Source organism: Sorex fumeus, unplaced genomic scaffold, assembly GCF_029834395.1.
Source record: "Sorex fumeus unplaced genomic scaffold, SorFum_2.1 ptg000010l, whole genome shotgun sequence".
NCBI lineage: Eukaryota > Metazoa > Chordata > Mammalia > Eulipotyphla > Soricidae > Sorex > Sorex fumeus.
This window is the reverse complement of record NW_026606067.1, coordinates 5,500,114-5,521,801: the sequence shown is the minus strand read 5'-3', so window position 1 is coordinate 5,521,801 and position 21,688 is coordinate 5,500,114. Positions and strand designations below refer to the sequence as shown.

The following is a 21,688-nucleotide window of genomic DNA, read 5'->3' as shown; positions in this document are numbered from 1 at the left end:
GAAAATTATTTATCCCACATAGGTTACCATCTTTTCCTCTTAAAGGTATGAAATGTCAAAACAATAATTTACAGTGTATAAAGGAGAAATATGCACTAGCCAAGACAAAATTAAAGGATTGAGCTTAGCCTCCTTCTATAACATATGAAAGTAGGGGATAAATAAAACACTATCATACATCAGTCGGGCTGGAGCAATAGCACAGCAGGTAGGGAGTTTGCCTTGCATCGGCTGGACAACCTAATCAGCCCTGGTTCGATTCCTCCGCCCCTCTCGGAGAGCCTGGCAAGCTATCGAGAGTATCTCACCCACACGCCAAAGCCTGGCAAGCTATCCGTGAGGTATTCAATATGCCAAACACAGTAATTTCACGATGGGGACATTACTGGGTCTACTCAAGCAAATCAATGAACAACGGGAGGACAGTGCTATACATCTCATTGTTTGATATAGAAATGCTGGGTGGCGGATGCAGCCGACCTGAATTCAATCCCCAGCTTCCCATAAGGTTCACCCGTACACAGCCAGAAGTCACTCCCGAGTGCAGAGCCAGAGTAACCCCTGAGCACTGCTGGGGGTAACCCAAAAAGTAAAAAAAAAAAATTAAAAAAAGAAATGCCACAGAATTCTGCAGGGCAATTTTACTGTGACTTTACAAGTTTTTACATAGTTAAAAAAAAAAAGGAATATAACTACAACTGACAGGATACTCTAGGTATATATTAATTTTTGTAGAATCTTCAGGATCTTCTGAGGAGAGTATCATGTCATCTGCAAATAGTGACAATTTGACTTCTTTTTCTATCTAAATGCCCTTGATATACTTCTTGCCTAATATCTATGGCAATAATATAATGAATGGTAGTGGTAAGAGTCTGCAATCTTGTCTTGTGCCTTATCTTAGAGGGAAGGATATCATTTTTTCAAGTTGAGTATGATCTCAGCTGTAGGTTTGTGATAAATGGCTTTAACTATATCAAGGAAAGTTTCTTCTATCCCCATTTTTAGATATTATATCATGAAAAGGTATTGGATTTTGTCAAATGCTTCCTCTGCTTCTATTAATGTAATCATATTAATTTTACCTCGTATTGATATGGTTTATTATGTCAGTAAGCATATATATTAAACCATCCATGCATTCCTGGCATAAACACTACTTGGTCATGTTATATGATCTTTTTGATATACTATTGGATTTGGTTTGTTAATATTTTGTTGAGGATTATTGCATCTGTATTCACCAGTGATATATGTATATCATATTTTTAATGATAACTCTATCTGCTTTTGGCATCATGATGTTTGTCTCACAGAAACTGGGGAAGGTTCCTATTTCTTCAAATTTCTGGAAAAGCCTAGGAAGGATAGAAGTTTTTTTTTTCTTTGGAGGTTTAGAAAAACTCCCTAATAAACCCATCTGGGCCTGGGGATTTTGTTCTTGGAAAAATTGGGTTTAGCATTTCAGTTCACTCCGGAGAAAGGTGTAGTGTTGGAATACTATATGCATGAAACCCTATAATTAATAGTATTATATGTTACAATGCCTAAAATTCAATATAAACAGGAGCCCAAAAGATAGTACAGCAGGTAAAAGGCCTGACTTGCATGCAGCTGACCCAGTTTGATCCTTGTCATCCCATATGGCTATCTGAACCCAGCTAGAAGTGATCCTTGAGCACTGAGTCAGTCTTGGCCCTGAGTACCACTGGCTATGGTCAAAAGTAAATAAATAAACCAAAAATACAAACTTCCAACTTTAGAATACATAAATCATAAGATATATGATTACCATGACGACTATTGTTAATAATCCTGTATTGCATGTTTGAAAATTCTGAAAGTAATTCTTTAAAGTTTTTGTCACAAGAAAAAAAGCTAACTACATAAGTCAACCAGATTTATGTTGTGATCATTTCACATTACACAGTGATCCTGACTCATTATGTAAGATGTACCATCTAAAATTAACCAAATATCGGGGGGCTGGAGTGATAGCACAGCAGGTAGGGCGGTTGCCTTGCACGTGGCTGACCAGGGTTTGATTCCCACCGTCCCATATGGTCCCCTGAGCACCACCAGGTGTAATTCCTGAGTGCAGAGCCAGGAGTAACCCTGAGCATCACCGGGTGTGACCCAAAAATTAAATAAATAAATAAATAAATAAAGTAAAATTGGGGCTGGAGAGATAGAACAGCGGGTAGGGTGTTTGCCTTGCATGCAGCCGACCTGAGTTCGATTCCCAGCATCCCATATGGTCCCCTAAGCACCGCCAGGAGTAGCTTCTGAGTGCAGAGCCAGGAGTAACCCCTGTGCATTGCCAGGTGTGACCCAAAAAGCCAAAAAAAAGTAAAATTAACCAAATATCTCATGTCAATTATACCTCATTTAAAAATTTTAAAAATTTAAAAATCATCTCTAGGCCCTATGCATCGATAATTCAGCAGGTAGGACCTTGCACATGGCCGACCCAAGTTTGATCCCTAGCATTCCATAAGGTCCCTCTAAGCCCAGCAGGAGTGATCCCTGAGCTCAGAGTCAGAAGTAAGTCCTGGGCACCACTGCATGTGGACAAAAAAACAAAAGAAAAGAAATCATTCTTTTCAAAAATGACTCAATCATAAAATTCTTTTCAAATAATTTAACTATGAACTAAACCAAAAAATTGGATGCACAGAGGTCATTAAGGAGGAGATACTACATTATGGGTCAGGAAAAAGTCTCAAAATATTTTCAAGGACCAATATTATATAATGCATAATTTTAAAACTATCCTATCAATTTTACAAACACTAGGAACCTAAATAAAGTCTAAATAACCAACAGATCAATAAAAGAAATCAAAAAGAAATATACTAGAAATCAAAACTAGAAATATACTGAATGAGAGAAAAAAATTTTAAATAAGAATGCTTATCTATAAAAATCACTGTTAAGAGAATTAAAAAGAGAAGACTCAACTGAGGAAATATTTGCAAATCCAACAAAGGACTCATATGCTGCATATATTTCTTAAAGCTCTTTAGACTCCGAGTTCTAAGTAAGAAACACAATGTAATGTTTTTAAGTAAGAAAAAGAATCAAAAAGACTTTTCAGTGAGATCAAAGAGACTAAAAACAAAAGTCCATGAATTTATTATAACAAAATATAATTGATTCTCTGAACATCTACATCAAATTCTAAGAAATAAAATTTTCACTTTTAGGAGCCCAGGGTGTGACTGTGTAGCAGAGCACAATCTGCTCATGGCTGAGGTACAGGGTTCACACACAAAGAAATCAGGCCTTTACTTGGAAATAAAAACATATACCAATACAGCATTTCTCATATAAACAATACCTCAAACCTAACAGTGACTTTATGACTAAGACAACACATGTTATCTGTCATGGAAATCTATGTATATACACAATCTCAAATTCAAGAATGGAGTTAAGCCAATAGAAAATAACTGATCCCACAAATGTTTCTTTTTACAGAAAACCAATCCTCTAGTTACAGGTCAGGAAGTGCAACATGCTAAGATATTTTATGTTAATAGCTCAATTATTCAAGAAAAATTGTGTATTGTTAATTTCATCTTCCATCACTATAAAGCCAAACAGTATACCCCAATAGGCATGTAGCAACAGAAAGGAGGATACAATTTTCATTGAGTTGGCCAAATGAATGTCACTGTGAAAGGCAAAAATAACAACCATGCATTATCCTGAAGAAGAGTATTAGAGGCAGAATAGAGAAAAGGGACAAAGGCACTTCTGACAAGTCCTTGATATATCAAGACAAGGTCAGAAAGGCAAATCTTTGAGGGAGCGAAAGTTGAAACAGTAGGTGAGATGGTCAGAAATGTGAAAAGAAAGAATCCAGACCAGGTTGTATAAGAAGATAGTAGATTCTGGTCCTTAGATTTTTTTACTTGGATGATTTGTAATGACAGGGATAGTGGTGGGTGGGGAAAAAAACAAGGGCCTATGAGCAGGAGATCCTTTTAGGGACAAAATGATTCTTGGGAATTTAAGATTTGAAGCTTGAGGTTATGAACAAATCTCTATTATATATCTAAGACACCATGTTATATATGCAGTAGCTACTAACAGTAAAATAAATCCCCATAATAGACTAGACGATAATCTAGATGAGGAACTAAATCACAAATGCACATCAAGCAGAATGTTAGAACTGCAAACAACATTAAGATAGTCAGTATACAGCTGTGGTTTAACCAAAGAAACTTGAGCCAAAAAAGGGCTCAAGAGAGCTTAATTATTTATGCAAGGCTATAATACTTGCTACTTGTTCAAGTAGAAAATATACATATATATATACAGATATATCAAAATCCAGCATAGCAATAGTATGAAGGATGAACTAAAAAAAATTGATATTACCTAAAGCACTTTTGCAAAACAGCTAAACATTTGTCACATTCATTTGCTATTACTATTACCAAAGAATCCAGTTACTCAGCCCCAAATTCTGCCCTAAAATTTTAAAGGAAAGAATGAACAGCAAAAGTGATACCTATGTTCTATAGACCAAACATGATTGCCACTCAATGCCTCTCTTGCAAACCACAGGACCCAAAAGGAGAGAGAGAGAACAAAAGAAAGTGCCCTGCCACAGTGGCAGGGTGGGATGGGGAGGATGGGGGGTGGGAGGGATGATGGGACCAGTGGTGGTGGAGGATGGGCACTGGTAGAAGGATGGGTACTTGATCATTGTATAACTGAAACCCAAGCACAAAAATTTGTAGCACAGCGGGTAGGGCATTCGCCTTACAAGCGGCCAACATGGCCAACCCGAGTTCGATTCCTCTGCCCCTCTCGGAGAGCCCGGCAAGCTACCGAGAGTATTCGATATGCCAGACACAGTAACAACAAAGTCTCCAATGGAGACATTACTGGGCCCGCTCGAGCAAATCGATCAACGGGAGGGCCTTTACCTTTACCTTTACCTTTAACTGTACCTCATGGTGTTTCACTAATAAAAAAAAAATTTTTAAATAAATAAATGAATATAGAAAAAAAACTGATACCTATGTTGATAAGTAAATCCAATGGATCAAAAGATAGTCCTCTATCTTGATAAGAAAAGCACTCAAAGCTTTTCATATAAAGACTGTATTTTCTCCCTAACAAAGAGGCTCTGTTTTCAGGCATTATGCAAGACCACAAAAGAAAAGAATAAGGTAAGTAAATCATTATCCTCTATGTTAATAGAGCTAGTCTCTCTCAAGTTAAGTACACTACTGGCTTGTGAAAAATAACACCTTGTGTCAAAATGTCCTCTCACCTTGAAAGAGAGTAAACAATAAAATTCAAAACATATATTTCAAATGATCTATACTCCTAAATCAACACAACTAAAGATACCATATTCAAATAAACATAAAATTTTTACATGTTAATCATTAAGGAAGTTCTAAACTGTCAGTGTGACTTAAAGTAGATTCTAATATAAAAGCACAGTAATGTCTAGGGTAGAACATACCTATTATGAGAATGTGTCAATATACAATCCTAAGTTTTTGTTTGGGGGCCACACTCAGTGGTGTACAGGGCTGGTGCTCAGGGCTCACTCCTGGCTCTGTGCTCAAAGATCACTCCTGACGGCACTTGGAGAATCCTATGGGGTTGGGGATCAAACCTAGGTTGACTGTATGCAATCACAGGCCTGCTGTACTATCTCTGGATCCTAATCCTTACGTTTTCACCTAATAGTTTAAGCTTATCAAGTGGAAATTTGATATACTAATTAATTTAAATAACAAAATATATTGTATCTTAGCTAAAATCTATTAACAAAAAACCTTTTAAGAACAGTTTCAGGGGCTAAAGTGATAACACAGCGGGCAGGGCTTTTGCCTTGCACACGGCCAACCCAGGTTGAATCTCCAGCATCCCATATGGTCCCCTGAGCACCGTCAGGAGTAATTCCTGAGTGCAGAGCCAGGAATAACCCCTGTGCATTGCCAGGTATGACCCAAAAAGAAAAAAAAAATAGTTTCAAATACTTAGCAATTACAGAGAGTATAATTAGACTAATGCCTACAAAATCTCACCAGATTAATTTTAATTTTCAATTCCATAATCCCACATGGAAATTAGAGTACACAAAATTGGCATAACCTGCACACACTCAAAAAGAAACAACAAAAGCGAGTCCAGAGAGAGAGTGCACAAAGAACACTAAATTTCATTTAGAGAAACCCACTTTTCAGTTCCAAATGCTGCTCCATACTTCATAGCTCTGAAACCTTCAACATGAGCTGACTTGACGGACCTTTAATTTTTTTAATAAGTGACTAGAATGAAAAGAGCTGCTGAACCCAACATAGCTTTGAGAAATTAAGAAATGGCTTTAAAAAGTAATGTAAATTTCCTTTTTGGTCTGTAAATTACATATATTTAAATTACATAAAGAAAGTATTTTAAGTCTCTGTTAAAAGAAGTCTTAACAGATTGGTCTTTTTTTTTTTTCACTAAATTCTCTAATCTTTCTTTCAAAACCTTAGCAAAACTTCATAAAAGTTTTAAGTTATCAACTGTAAGCATACAAGCAAGTATCTATGAACAATCTGTCCTAACATCCTCCTCCTCAACATGACAATATCAAGAGACAGAGCTGCTGTACTTCATAAACTTGTACTGTATTCTCGTATTTCTGCCATATGTTTTGTGGAGCATCATGTATTTCTTCAGTATACTCATAAAACAATCATAAGGAGGAAAAATCAGAAAATATATGGTGAATCCCTGACGTCTAATAGCTTAACACTTGGGTACCATGATATTTAATGTTAAGTAACTTAATTAAAATAATAGGAGACTTCCACTTTTTGGAGCATTAGGTAGAATCAGGTACAAACTAGCCCACCCATCAAAACACATTTAAAATAAAACATAAGCAATGAGCACCATAGAGAAGTAAAGTTGGAGGATGCTTCAAAATGTGGAGAAGAGGACACCAAATACAAAGGCCTCCAATAAAACACATGAAGAAGAGTCATATTAAGTTTGCACACAAACATTAGGCTGGCTGTCAGCTGACAGCTCTGCAAATTGTACCAGTGCACAGCTGAATGGAGTCTTGAGGTCACCTAGTGAGACTCAGCACAGAGATAAAACCACAACAGATACCCGAGAGTCAGCTGCAGTTGCCCTAAGAAATCTCACACTGCTGAAGAGACAATTCCAGATCTCTCTAAATTTTCTGCATTTCTTGAGAATAGGGGTACTGTTAGGTTTTGTTCCGGACTATCTTTTCTACGATGTTTGAATAGTAAGGCAAATAATTATTAAATGAGTTATAAACTTTGAAAATGAAACTACTGTGACTCAGGCAAACAACTGTGGAAGACAGAAACTGTCTCCAACCAGAGCAAAACCACTTTAGCTCTGGCTTTTGAAGGTTTAGGGCATCTCTCTCCAGCAGCAAAGGCTAGGTATGTTTGCTGCGCATGAGATACCATTTGGTTCCCCTGCCCTCAGGACCTCTCCCCTATAAGACAACCAACTACATTTTCAGGTATCCATCTGGCTCATCCACATCACCCTCATTTAACCTGAAAGCAAGGAAAATCAATGCAAATTTGTTGATGCACCTGCTGCTTGTCAAGTCATACCAATGATGTCCTTATCTCTCCTCTTACCGTGCCCATAAAACATTAACAAGCTTACTATTTAAGCAGGTTAATTTTTTAGGCCTCTAACCACTGTAGAGGCATACTTTAGAAGTTAGATATTGTACACACACCCCAACAATGATTTTTTTAATTTTAAACTTGACATAGAGCAATGGACTGGAGCTATAGCACAGAGGTAGAGTGTTTGCCTTGCACACAGCCAGCCTGGTGGAGTCGGGTTTGATTCCTCCACCCCTCTTGGGGAGCCTGGCAAGCTACCAAGAGTATCTCGCCCGCACGGCAAAGCCTGGCAAGCTGCCCATGATGTATTCAATCTGCCAAACACAGTAACAACAAGTCTCACAATGGAGATGTTACTGGGCCCGCTCGAGCAAATCGATGAACAACGAGAGGACAGTGACAGTGACATAGAGCAATATTTACTTTGCACGCAGCTGACCCAGATTCGATTCCTCCATCCCTCTCAGAGAGCCCAGCAAGCTACAGAGAGTATCCTGCCCGCACAGCAGATCCTGGCAAGCTACCGTGGTATATTCAATGTGACAAAAACAGTAACAAAAGTCTCACAATGGAGACGTTACTGGTGCCTGCTCGAGCAAATCGATGAACAAAGGGGAGGACAGTGCTACAGTGCTACTTTTTGTAAATTCTGGGGTGATGCTGGAACATTCATTGTATACATAAACCCCACTATTAATAGTACTGTAAATCATAGTGCTTTGAATTTTAAAATGTTTTACTTATTAAGGGAAAATTTAAGGTGCTTGACTTGCACACTGAGAATATCAGTTCAAATCCCTGGAAGCTCATATGGTTCCCCAAGCACAGAGCCAGGGGTAAACCACGAACACTGCTGCATGTGACTCAAAGACACAAAACACAAATATATTTTTTTGGCTTTCTGGTCACACCCAGTGCACAGGGGTTACTCCTGGCTTTGCACTCAGGAATTACTCCTGGCGGTGATCAGGGAATCATATGGGATGCTGGGAATCAAACCCAGGTCGGCTGCATGCACAGCAAACACCCCATCCATTGTGTTATCACTCCAGCCCAAAAATATTTTTTAATAAATAAAGAAAAGGTAACTTATCTTCAGTCCATAGCTGAAAAAGAATGGTGGATACAGAACCTCAACAGCATAAAAGGATGATCATAGTGGAGAAAAGATGATGACCACACTCTGAAGGTGTGAACACAGAATGAAAAATTAGCACTGTAACACTGTTAGTTACCACTGAACACAGAAACAAAAACTAAAGTACTCAGTGAGCTCACACAGATCAAAGTCACATAAAAATGTTAAAGTTTAATGGATAGAAGAATAAATACTAAATACCCCAAAAGTAAAGGTGGAACAAGACGAAAATACAAATTTCAAAATGTAGACTTCCTTGCAGATGGTACAAGGTGGTGCAAATATGCAGCAAGCCTTCACTGGGTTGAGTTGTGGGTTACAGATCCCGGATGTAGAAAAAAGGGCTCTGGGTCTTTCCCTAGGCTGCAGAAGATTCAGCACTCCTGTTCTTCCGGGTTAAAAATATCTGTGTGGAAGGAAGTCATCTCTCCGAATTACCCTCTCGCTTAGTCAGCTCCTCCAGCCCATAAATCATACGAAAGCACCCATAATCGACTCTACTCAACCCTCGCCATCACATTGAGAGCTTTGACTCAAAAGACGTATTCACAAATTCCTGGATGGCAATACATAAGTAATCTTGTGGGCTGGCCAAATTAAATTCAGCAATATTTATGGAAAATAAATTCAAGCCATACTAGAATCTGTAAGAGAGAGCTGGAGTGAGAGTACAGCAGGTAGCGTGCTTGCCCGGCACGTGGCCAACCGAGGTACAATACCTGGCAACTTATATTGTCCCTGAGTGCAGCACCAGGAATAAGCCCTGAGCACTGCCAGGTAAGGCACAAAAGCCAACAACAACAAAATAAAACCTGTAAAACAAAAAACTCACATGCAGAAGTAAGTATAAATTAAATATTGTAATATGTATAAAAAATTCAGGTCACATTTAGTTATAAACACATTCAAAAGTAATTATGTATTGCCAAATCTGTCAAATAAATATAAATCATAGATTGAATTTCAGGAATACAAACTATTAATCATGCTAAACACATATACTGATTTCAAAAGCCACTCTGAAGTGTTCAGTAAATTCATATTCAACCCTGTGCACCAACTCAAGTGTATCACAAGAAAGTAACTATTAGTGATACAAAATTTAAGGCCAGAAACAAAAACAAAAAAAAAACTTCTGGGGACCAGAGAGATAGTACAGTGGAAAGAGATCAAGCCAGATTCAACTCCCTACACCACATGTGGTCCCCAAAGCACAACCACAAAAGATGCCCAAGCACAGACAGAGCCAGGAGTAAACCCTGAGCACTTCTGTGTGTGTGTGTGTGTGTGTGTGTGTGTGTGTGTGTGTGTGTGACCCAAAAACCAAAAACAAATCAACAAAAAACTCAATTAAAGGAACTTTCTTATTTCTACAGCCCTCTATAAACAAAAAATGGTGATTTCAAAACTGAATAATGCCTGAACAAAGAGAGTCAAAAGATACCAAAAAGATTTTAAAAATTATCAAATGGTATCAATTGCAAATAAATGGGCTTATGATGGCTTTATAAGGAATTATGAAGATCCTCAAAGGTCAGACGTAGGACAATGTTATAAAGTATAAAGTTGCAAATTCATTTGTCTAAAACTGAAGTAAATATTTACAAATTAGAATTTTGCTTTTCAATCAGTATTTCATCTAGCTATTTCCTCTTTTAAGAGTAAACTTTGTTTCTACCAATAGTCATAACCATTAAAAACTTGAGAACAAATATTTCAGGATATAACATTTCTCAGCTTACTATTTCTTCTGTAACATGTCTAAACCTGAACTCAGTAAACACAATTAACATTTAAACTTGATGAAATCAAGTTATCCCTTAATATCAAAAGACTCTGCTGCAGCTAGTCAGCACCAGATCACTTTTTAGAGCATAATCAAAGCTCCTAAAACTAGTTTTCATGTCTTCCACATTAATAAGAATAAAACAGGTCATTTTCTAAAATTCAAATAAATTATATCCACCAGAGACTTACAATTTAACATAAAATACCTTTTAAGTTGTATAAAAATAATAGCCAAAAACTAAAAAATCCTCAAATGCTACAATACTTCCTCTTCAAGCATCATCTCTACTATACAATGGAATCTCAAAAATTAAAAGAAACTAAAATCTTTTTTGAACAATTTCCAGGCAAATTTATAGAATCATATAGCCTGTACATGTACCATTGTATTAAAATACATCTCAACTTACCAGATTCTATTTCAACTAATTATTTTCTGTACAAATTCATAAGCTATTTAAGTAACATCTTCAGGATAGATAAGAAACCTAATTTTACAACTATCCAGGTCACAAAATTTTAAAGGACTGCACTGTAGCACTGTCCTCCCATTGTTCATCAATTTGTTCAAGCGGGCACCAGTAACGTCCCCATTGTGAGACTTGTTGTTACTGTTTTTGGCATATCGAATACACCACAGGGAGCTTGCCAGGCTTTGCCATGTGGGCAGGATACTCTCGGTAGCTTACCATGCTCTCCAAGAGGAGTGGAGGAATCAAATCCGGGTCAGCTGCGTGCAAGGCAAACGCCCAACCCGCTGTGCTATCGTTCCAGCCCTTTAAAGGACTGCTTAACTTTAATTTATGATAAAACTGAATTCTAAACATATTTCATAAACTAATAGATTTGTTACCAAACCAAGACAAAATTATTTTTGAAATGACTAATATCTGGCTGCTTACACCTTTTCAGAAGATCATCAGATGTACTAAACTGATAGTTCTGTACTTTTCAGATTCAAATGATAAACATGCAGGAACTGAGAGGAAAAGGCTCTATCTGATCTTTATCAGTACTGCCTACTAAGATACAGAGTTTGTGGTTTATCAACAGTTTTCTATTTTAAAGAATTTAATAAACCACCCATTATGTTTCTGATAATAAAAATTTACAGTTTTTGAAGATTTACGTTAAAAGGGTTTTTTTTCCATTTAAGGACCCTAAAATAGGTATTTTAAATACAGCAGATTTTATTAATTTCACTTTAAAAACTTAATTACAAAGCACCAGCACCAGAAATATGGAAGACAACGTCCAAAATTCTACAAGAAATTTCAAAGAGGTACAGTCTTCAAGAGACTGAATTCCCATGAATGGCATAAGCAAGCAATAAACACCAGAGTCAAAAATAGTTGATACAAGGCAGATTACAAAATATTACTCAGCAACTTCCTTCTATATCTTTTACCTCTATTGCTTCCCTTTCATAAATTTTACCTGTAACATATGTTCTACTTTTAATTATATAAATTTAACTATCTAACACTTAATGTCCTTCTACAATTTCCATTTCTTGTCTTTAAAAGTCATTTTAGGGCCTTAAAAGAAGCACTTGGTCAATTAAACAAATACTGGACACAAAATTTTGGTTTATACTATAGTAGATAAACTGCCTCTTGATTACCTTTATCTAATATGTATGGAGATATATATATACCAAAAGCAATATATGCTTTGTTCACAATTATTCATACTAAAAATAGAAATGAAACCCCAACGAACTTTAAAAAATAAGAAATATCAAAGGACTGTGCCTGGACTTGCCCCCTCATCCTCTGGGTCCCCTGCCACATACACACTCACACATACACACACACACACACATATATACACACACCCACGCACGCGCGTGCATGCAAAGTGCACTCCTCATTCTCACACCTCACTGTCAAAGCCCTTAACCACATCAATGCAATCAATGGTTTGAAACTGGCACTCCCTTCCCTGACAGACATCTTCACTGCTTCTCACTTCTCCCTGACACATAACCGACACGAGGAAATGTACACCAGATAAATCAAATATTTGGGCACCAAATATGCCGTTCCTCCCATTGTCTCTTGATGTCCATTAAAAGTAGAATACCTCATCTCTTTTCTGCTCAAGCCTAAGATCAGGGATCTTCCAGAAGGATATCTAAATGTCCTGTGATATGGTTTCAGTGCTAGTAGAAAAATACCATCATTTTAAAGTCAGCCACAGTATAACAGTTAATATTTTTGGCTCTAGCATCTAGCAACAGAATCAATAATAAATCGATGTGCTTAGTTTAATAAAAGAAAAGCATGTCCAAATCCCAGTCAGACATCTGAAAGCTTGGGCAAGTTAAGCTAAGATTCCACTTACCGATCTTCATTGAAAGGATGCACTCTCTATGGTTGGAGTAAAAATAACTAATATGCAGACTCAGCATAATTATTGCCATGTTGCAAATACTGAATTAAGCAATAGCACTGTCGCACTATCCTCCCACTGTTCACCAATTTGCTCGAGTGGGCCCAGTAACATCTCCATTGTGAGATTTGTTGTTACTGTGTTTGGCATATCGAATACATCACAGGTAGCTTGCCAGGCTTTGTGGTACGTGTGAGATACTCTCAGTAGCTTGCCTGGCTCTCCAAGAGGGGTGGAGGAATTGAACCCAGGTTGGCCATGTACAAGGCAAACGCCCTACCCACTGTGTTATCACTCCAGCCCCGTTTTTATAAAACACCTAAATAGATATAGTCAGAGAAAATAAAGTGATAATTAGACACCATAACCAAAGAACTACAGTTTATAAACTGAGAACAGAAAAAGTTCCTATGGGAAGTTCAACAAATATGCTGACTACATATATTCATACACTAACATTAACATTGTAGCACTGTCCTCCCGTTGTTCATCGATTTGCTCAAGCTAGCCCAGTAACATCTCCATTGTGAGACTTGTTGTTACTATGTTTGGCATATCGAATACGTCACGGGGAGCTTGCCAGGCTCTGCCGTTTGGGCGAGATACTCTCGGAAGCTTCCCGGGCTCTCTGAGAGGGGTGGAAGAATAGAACCCAGCTTGGCCAGGCCGGCCACGCACAAGGCAAACGCCCTACCACTATGCTATCACTCCAGCCATACACTAACATTACTGATGACAAACTTATAAATGAAGTAGCACCATAGAGGATATGAAAAAATTAACTAGCAATTGATAGATGTACCTCCAACCTGAGTTTGAAGATCTTTCCACCATAGAAAACTGTATTCTTTATTTTTTTTAATTTTATTGAATCACTGTGATCTTACAATGATCAAACACCCATCCCTCCACCAGTGCACATTCCTCACCACCAATATCCCTGGTATAACCCCCTTTCCCACCCTCCCTCTGCCTCTACAGCAAACATGATTCCCCATAATCTCTCTCTACCTTTGGGCATTATGGTTTGCAATACAGGCCCTGAGAGGTTATCATGTTTGGTCATTTATCTACTTTCTGCACACATCTCCCATCCCGACCAATTCCTCCAGCCGTCTTTTTCTTAGTGATCCCTTCTCTATTCCAGCTGCCTTCTCCCCTTTGCTCACAAGGCAGGCTTCCAGCTATGGAGCAATCTATCTTTTCCATGTATCCTTAGGTGTCAGCCTCATGTTATGTTGTTTTATACTCCATAAATGAGTGCAGTGGTTCTATGTCTGTCCCTCTCTTTCTGACTCATTTCACTTAGCATGATACTCTCTATGTCTGTCCATTTATAAGCCAAGTTCATGACTTCATCTCTCCTGACAGCTGCATAGTATTCCATTGTGTAGATGTACCAAAGCGAAAACTGCATTCTTTATATTACTTCAAGTTTGCAGGGCTTTCTTTAAGTAAAATACTACCTAACTCACCTCCTACAAGCCCTCCAGAAGTGACCACTGAGAGCAAAGCTAGGATTATGCCCTGAGTATGGTATAGTGCAATCACCAAAAAAGGTCAAATACACCCTTAAAGGCTATCAGCCCCTCAAAATCTACTCTTAATGGTATTAATTGGGTAAATAAGTCGAAGAAACTGTTATTTGTTGGAAGTGAGAAAGAAGGGTGATTTGAGAGAGGAGTCCTGGGTAAAACAGGCCTGTCTCCCAGTGAGAGGGAAATGCTGCACAGGTCACGTGGGGGCACCTTCAGGGTGAGCAGAGGGCCGCCAGGAAGGCTTATCTGTGTGCTCTTTCAGGAATCTTCCAGAACATGTTATCCTTTGTTCTATCACTCCAAGGGCACTAAGACCCCATAAGATACTGACTTCTTCAACACGCAAAATCAAGAGGTCACTATAGATTAAGCAGCAGCACGAGTGAACTTCTAAACAGATGAACATGCCTAATGAGACACTTTATAATTAAGCTGCTCAAAATAGAAACCGCAGTATTCCAGTCAAAGTAAATAATCAACAAACTCTGAACAGTAAAATTCTATTTGCTTCTTTACTCTCACAAACACCTATGAGAAGAAGGATGTAATACTCCAAAGATAGATATGAAATCACAGCTCTCATAAACTATTTCCGACATACAATAAAAGTAGCAAATCTCAAAGACAAGCTTAAAAGAATCACATTAAATGTAGTTCTTGGTTAACACATTTAAGAAAATAAAGGCTACAAGCTAGGTAATAGTCAAAATCACTCCGCTTTATCCTAGATCATCTAAATTGAGAGCAATTTAGAAAGACTTCTTTTATTTTTTTCTTTGGTTTTTTTTTGGGGGGGGGTAAGACCCAGCGATGCACACGGGTTACTCCTGGCTTTTGCACTCAGGAATTACTCCTGGCGTTGCTCGGGGGGACCATATGGTATACTGGGAACCAAACCCGGGTCAGCCGTATACAAAGCAAACACCGCAAACACCCTACCCACTGTACTATCACTCTAGCCCCTCAGAAAGATTTCTTAAAAAAACACAAAATTAGAAGTGAAATAATTACCGCTGTAACCACATTTTACTCAGATTTCTTTCCATGTTGAACATTAATATAAGGTCTCCTAAATCACTTTATTTTATGTATAATTCATCAAAGTCCTACTTTCTAAGCATCAGGGTTGCATGTGTATATGGATATAAATAAACTTTTAGCTAACAACCACAAAAAAACTGTCCTAACAAATCTTGCAATGTGAAAAGAGTGGAGAAAGGATGCGGTGTCCTGAACAGGAAGTGCATAGGTCTCCTAAAACAGTCCTTGACATATCTGGACATTTATTTCAAATGCCCCTGCCACTGTCACACCTGCAATCACTTCTGCACACGCAGCTTTCTGTGAGTTAATTTGAACATTTATTTTATTAATGGTTAGGCACTGTGTCAGGTCCAATTTCTCTTCTTCGTTCTGTAAGTATTTCTTAAAAACGCCAGATACTTAGCTAAACTTTTTGTTGGGATACAAATCAGTAAGTCATGGTTATTAATTCCATAAAGCAGTCTGTACTGAACTGATACGAGATTACTATACAATGATGGTCATCAGAATCAATTTTTTTCCACTAAAGTAAATCTATTAAAAAATAATAGGTAAAAATGTGAAGCTCTACCACTTTGGGCAAGATTTTTGGATTCTCTGTCCTTCTCTTTCATCACATGCAAGAAGGAGATAAGTATCTTCTACTTCACAGAACTCTGTGGGACTGAGTCATCACATGTAAAGTGCCCAGAATTGTGCCTGGCAAGAGAAAGTGCCAATGGAAGTCTTAACTACTGTCAATACAGCTTCTTAGGGCTGGTAGCACTCTAGCACTGTCCTCCTGTTGTTTATCGATTTGCTCGAGCAGACCCAGTAATGTCTCCATTGTGAGAATTGTTATTATTGTTTTTGGCATATCGAATACATCACAGGTAGCTTACCAGGCTTTGCCATGCAGGCAGGATACTCTTGGTAGCTTGCCGGGCTCTCCGAGAGGGGCAGAGGAATCAAATCCAGGTCGGCCGCGTGCAAGGCAAAACACCCTACCCACTGTGCTATCGCTCCAGCCCGGGTTTACGCCTACCCTAAGAAATTTTATACAATCACAATCATGACTGCATTTCATTTATACTAATTGTTGTATATCAGGTGGTCTTCTATAGTTAATAAAATGTCAAAGAGGAAGCTGGAGTTCCAAGGCCATTGCCTGAAAGGAAACCCTACACGGAAACAGAGCCAGCCTGGCATTGAGGGAGGGCTAATTTTCATTTCTCTGAAGTACAAGTCCCTGTGGGGAAAGTAGAGGCAGGACAGGTAAGGTGAGTTCTCTTGCTGGAGCCTGGGGAAAGGTCGTCCTAGACTCAGTGACAACATCCCAGAGGTAGCAAACAAGCAAGCACTGCAGGGGGGGAGCAGCAGTCACCCAGTGTTGGCGCTTCACTCTCAGAGAGCGGGGACACCCCTGATACACAGTCTTTGTCATCCGTGATGCTTTCTGTTCACTATTTTCAGTGAATGAAAAATAATTTTTGTCTCTGAAAATTCAACACAATGCCTTTGAAAAACATTTAACCAACAATAGTCCAATGAAGGTCACTGCCTTACCAGAGCTAGCTGATAAGGTTATGCTTTAGTAACTAATGCAATTTCAAATAACTAACCTCCAAGTTAATACTATGAAGAGACTAATTATCTAAATCAGTGAAGAGAGATTCAAGAACTTACAGGCTGTCCACTAAAAAGTGAGTAAGAAGATCACTTCTCAGTCTTTAGGCTGATATCAAGTGTAAAAAGTTAGTAAGAGAGGGCTAGAGAGATCAGAGATACAAAGATAAGGCACCTGCCTTGCCATGTGGCCAAACTCCAGTTTGATCTCCTGTACCCCATACAATTCCCCAAGTATCACCAGGGGTCACTCCTGAGCACAAAGCCAGAAATAGCCCCTGAACACCACCAAGGTGTGGCACAAATGGACCAAACACATCAAATAAAAAAAAAGAAAAAGTGACTAAGAAGGGCTTAGTAACGATGAAACACAAACCAGACATTCTGCTGGTCCTGGCTTCAATGACCACTACCAAACACAAACAAACAAACAAAAATGAAGACAAAAATGCCAAATATCAAATGTCTTGAGAGAATACTGCCAATCTTCGCATAAACCAAGCTTTATCTTGAGCACCATATTTTCTATAACACAGTCATCAAAAAACAAGTCAATACACTGAGAAACAACCACTTCATTGAGAAGATTAACTAATATTCTGAGACATACAAACAGCACTTTGAATTGATTTCCCAGCATCCATTTCTTGCCAGTTTCTCAGTAAACCCCGCAAGATAAACGTGCCATTCGCCCTTCCTCTGCTTTCTATCAATGATTACTTCATGAATGGTCCGGTTCATGCCAAAATGGCATGGCAAAATAACAGTATCCACTCTTCAGGCAGATTCTAGGAATGAAATTTTCATATGGCTCTATGAAACTAAACAAAGCCATTTGTCACCACAAATGTCCTCAATGAGAAAGAAGTACCACAGTCCCTGACAATCATCCCATGAACACAAGGAATCGAAGCTTCTGAAGGCACCATGACTGAGGACAGCAGGGCTGAGATGAAAAGAAACTTAACCTCTCAGTTGACCCACGCCCAGACTTCCTCTTATGTGGATCAAGTTTCCTCATTATTCAAAACAATTTAATATTTTTACCCCATGCATGCTAATTTACATATTTTGTTCTTCACGTAAATTACTTGGAGAATGCCGTTCATGTTCATTTACATGTTAGCAAAAAACATTTTGACCTTATTTTTAAAAATAACATAGGAGACTCTTATTTAAACAAATAGGTTATTATTTATAGATAAAGAGGAATAGCTTTCCTATTTGCCTATTTGATTTTCCAATTTAAATCCAATAACTGAGCCAGAGAGATCATACAGGAAATAAGACTCTTGTATCGCATGCGGCCAACCCTAGCTTAAAACATGAGCTCCACACAGAGTCCCCCAAGCATCTGCAGAGGTTGCTCCTGAGCACAGAGCCAGGAGAAGCCCCGGTCACAAAAAAGGGTGTGGCTCAAACACCAGAAACATCTACTCATAAGTAAATTCAAACGCTTTCTCTAATAAGAAAGCTTTTACTCTTTTACTCAACAAGAGCTCACATGCTTCACAGATGTGAGGTCCTGGGTTTGATCACTGCACCTCAGAAAATACTATTATTTTATTATGTCTGGACGTTGTCCCGTCAAAGAATAGAGGAAAGCAGAAAATCAGTAAAACATTTAGAAAAGCCAAACTCTAGATTTCACATAGAAAGCTTGGTGCTTACCTTTATACTGAGAGGCCTCCCCAGGAGTGCTGGGGGTCCCCCAGCCCAGCTAAAAAGACCTGACAGTTTCAGTCTTAGCCCTGTAAAGCAGAGATGCTTGGTCTGGCAGTCTGAGGGTCCACCAGATCTACACCCAGTGGGATAGGGGAGCTATGAGGTGCTGAGGGTTGAATCTAGGAGTTAGTACATACAAGACTCCAGCCCACTGAACTACCCCCTGGCCACTGATGTTTATTTTGACCATTCAGTGTATCTCCAATGTCACCACGCTAGGTAAACTGTTCTAGAGCAAAAGAAGATGTTTCTAATAAGTAGTGATTTAAACAGTAACAACAGCTAAAGGGTAAGGTAATAAAAGACAGGCCAAAGTAAAAGATAAAAACTGGAATAACTAGTTCCTAAAAAATGGAAAAGGCCAAAGTGGAGAGGAAGAAAGGACAATTCGCTGAAAAGTTCTTATAGCAAGGTTACAATCTCTCTTGGCACATACACAGATTCTGTGTTATGTAAGACAGCTCAATCCTTTCATCAAGATTATTTCAGCAGAAATTTGAAGTTATCGAGAAACCAAGTTTTCCAAAGGAATTTAGCCTCCTTTACAAACATATAAGATGGGCATTCTTCACACACCTAAGATAATGTATTTCCAGAATTTAGACAATAAACTAGAATAGATTTAAATTGGAGCAGACAAAATTAATGTATTCCGTTGAGCCTTCAAAAAAGAACCAGAAAAAAATGGGAATGGATATACTTTAATATAGAAAGGACAAGATAAACTTTTGGGTTTTTTTCTTTTTTTGGTTTGTTTTTTGGATTTTTTTATTTGTTTGGTTTTGGTTTTTGGATTTGTTTTTTTGTTTTTTTTTTTTTATTTTTGCGCAATACCTGGCTGCACTCTGGTCCTACTACTAGCTTTGCCTCAGGTGCTCAGGGGACCATTTGGAGTGCCAGGGATCAAATCCAGGTGAGCATCATGCAAGGCAAGTACTCTACCTGCTGTACCCTGTCTCTGGCTCCAATAAAAAAAAAATGTTTTAATCAGAAAAAGCTTTCTGCAACCTAGGCTATCACTCCTTGTCCAGGGACAAACCTGGCGATAGCCACACTTCAAGGGGCAGGAAGCGCAGCAGTCGGGGCTGAGGGAGCCAGGAGCATGTGAGACTTCTTACCTAAAATTAGCTGTGCCCAGTCCACCACAGTTAGGCGAGGCTCCTCTATTTTAAGGTGTGTAGCTCCAAATTGCTTAAGAGCATATAATTGCTGGCCAGTTTCTGGAGCTAAAAGCGTCAGTGGACTTTCCCTCAAGACTTAAGAGTGATCAACTAGACTCCATAACAATCTCACACTTAATCAAAATGAAATCTAGGACCTAAATACACTGCAAGTAAAATAAACTGGAGATATTCACCAAAACTGTCACACAAGGAGATGCTTTTCAAGAAGTCTAGAAGGAACAAATAAATAAATGTATAAGTTGGGGGCCCAGATAAATAGCTAAGGACTAAGCACATAGTTGGCACGCAGGTGGCACAGGTTTAATCCCTGGTACTACATGATCAAGCACCACCAGGTGTGGCCCCATAAGGAGTGATTCCTGAGCACAGAGCCAGGAGTAAGATCTGAGGACTGCCAGGTACCACTGTATCACTGTTATCCCGTTGTTCATGGATTTACTCGAGCAGGCACCAGTAATGTCTCCATTTGTCCCAGCCCTGAGATTTTAGCAGCCTCTCCTTACTTGTCTTTCCTAACACTGCCGTATTGAAGGCTCTATCAGGGTCAGGGGAATGAGACTCTATTATTACTGTTTTGGGCATATCAAATACGCCACAGGGAGCTTGCCAGAGCTGGCTAGGCTCTGCCAGTGCAACTGCCAGCTATGGCCCAAAAACAGATAAACAAGAAAAACAAAACAAAAAAAAAATCCCAATACTCACATGTTTCATCTCTTTAAGAAATGACATAAAACTGGCAGTTGCAATCCTTCCCAGTAGAGTCACCTGTTGTCTCCCTCCCTCAGCAATAGTTGTAACAGAAGAGGCCACTCAACCTGTTTACTGCCGTCCAGGACACAGAAGGAAAAACCAGGGTAGCTCTCAATGGCACTACCAAAAGCTTCAATTACTTGCAAGGAAAAGGAGCTGAATTTTCAAATACTGATAGAAATAAAATGGATTCCACCAAAATGATTACCTTATCCACAAATAATAAGGGTGAATTATAAATGATAAAGCCTAAACCTACACCTGGAATTTAAGCTGTACAGATAACATTCATTTCCACAATCTCTGGGAAAAGACCCAGCATCTATTCTTCTACTCACCACCTGAGACATAAGACCAGTGTTTTCCAAAGTAGGCTGGACAAATCCGAGAAGGCACTAGAACCATCCGGCGTGGGGCTGTAACAGTCTCCAGTGCAAATAGGAGGCACTTTCTGTTTATTAACTTAAAAGTGATTGATTTTCAGGGGCAATAAATGATTGTTTTTTTCTGAATAAAGGGTAGTAGGCCAAATACATTTGGGAATCTTGGACAGAGAACCTTGGGCACTCGACAAAGAGCACACTTAGTACAACGATTATCCTGATATCATCATGCTCTATTATGTTGTGACAGACTCAATAATTTTAAGAGTTAACAGAACACACATACCTTCATTTTCAGACGCATGACATTTCACCTTCACTACCAAATCAAAGGTTCTTCCTGGATTTTCCCTAAAAGAAAAAGAATGCTGTAGTTATTTCCTATGAAAAATAAATATGCAGATCTACAAAACTCCTATTGTCTTAATCTTAAAAGCTAACTTTGATCTCATAATATATTCCATAATTATATGACTACAATGCAGCAGAAATA

General features: G+C 38.6%; 1 protein-coding gene across 2 annotated transcripts in view; it reads right to left on the bottom strand.

Moving 5' to 3' along the window:
• Positions 1-21,688, bottom strand: part of DENND1B (DENN domain containing 1B) — a 248,717-nt gene that overhangs the window by 223,245 nt on the left and 3,784 nt on the right. For both annotated transcript variants that reach the window (XM_056110675.1, XM_056110676.1), the window contains exon 2: positions 21,482-21,546. In XM_056110675.1, coding sequence (XP_055966650.1) covers positions 21,482-21,546 — 65 coding nt within the window. The remainder of the gene's footprint in view (positions 1-21,481; positions 21,547-21,688) is intronic.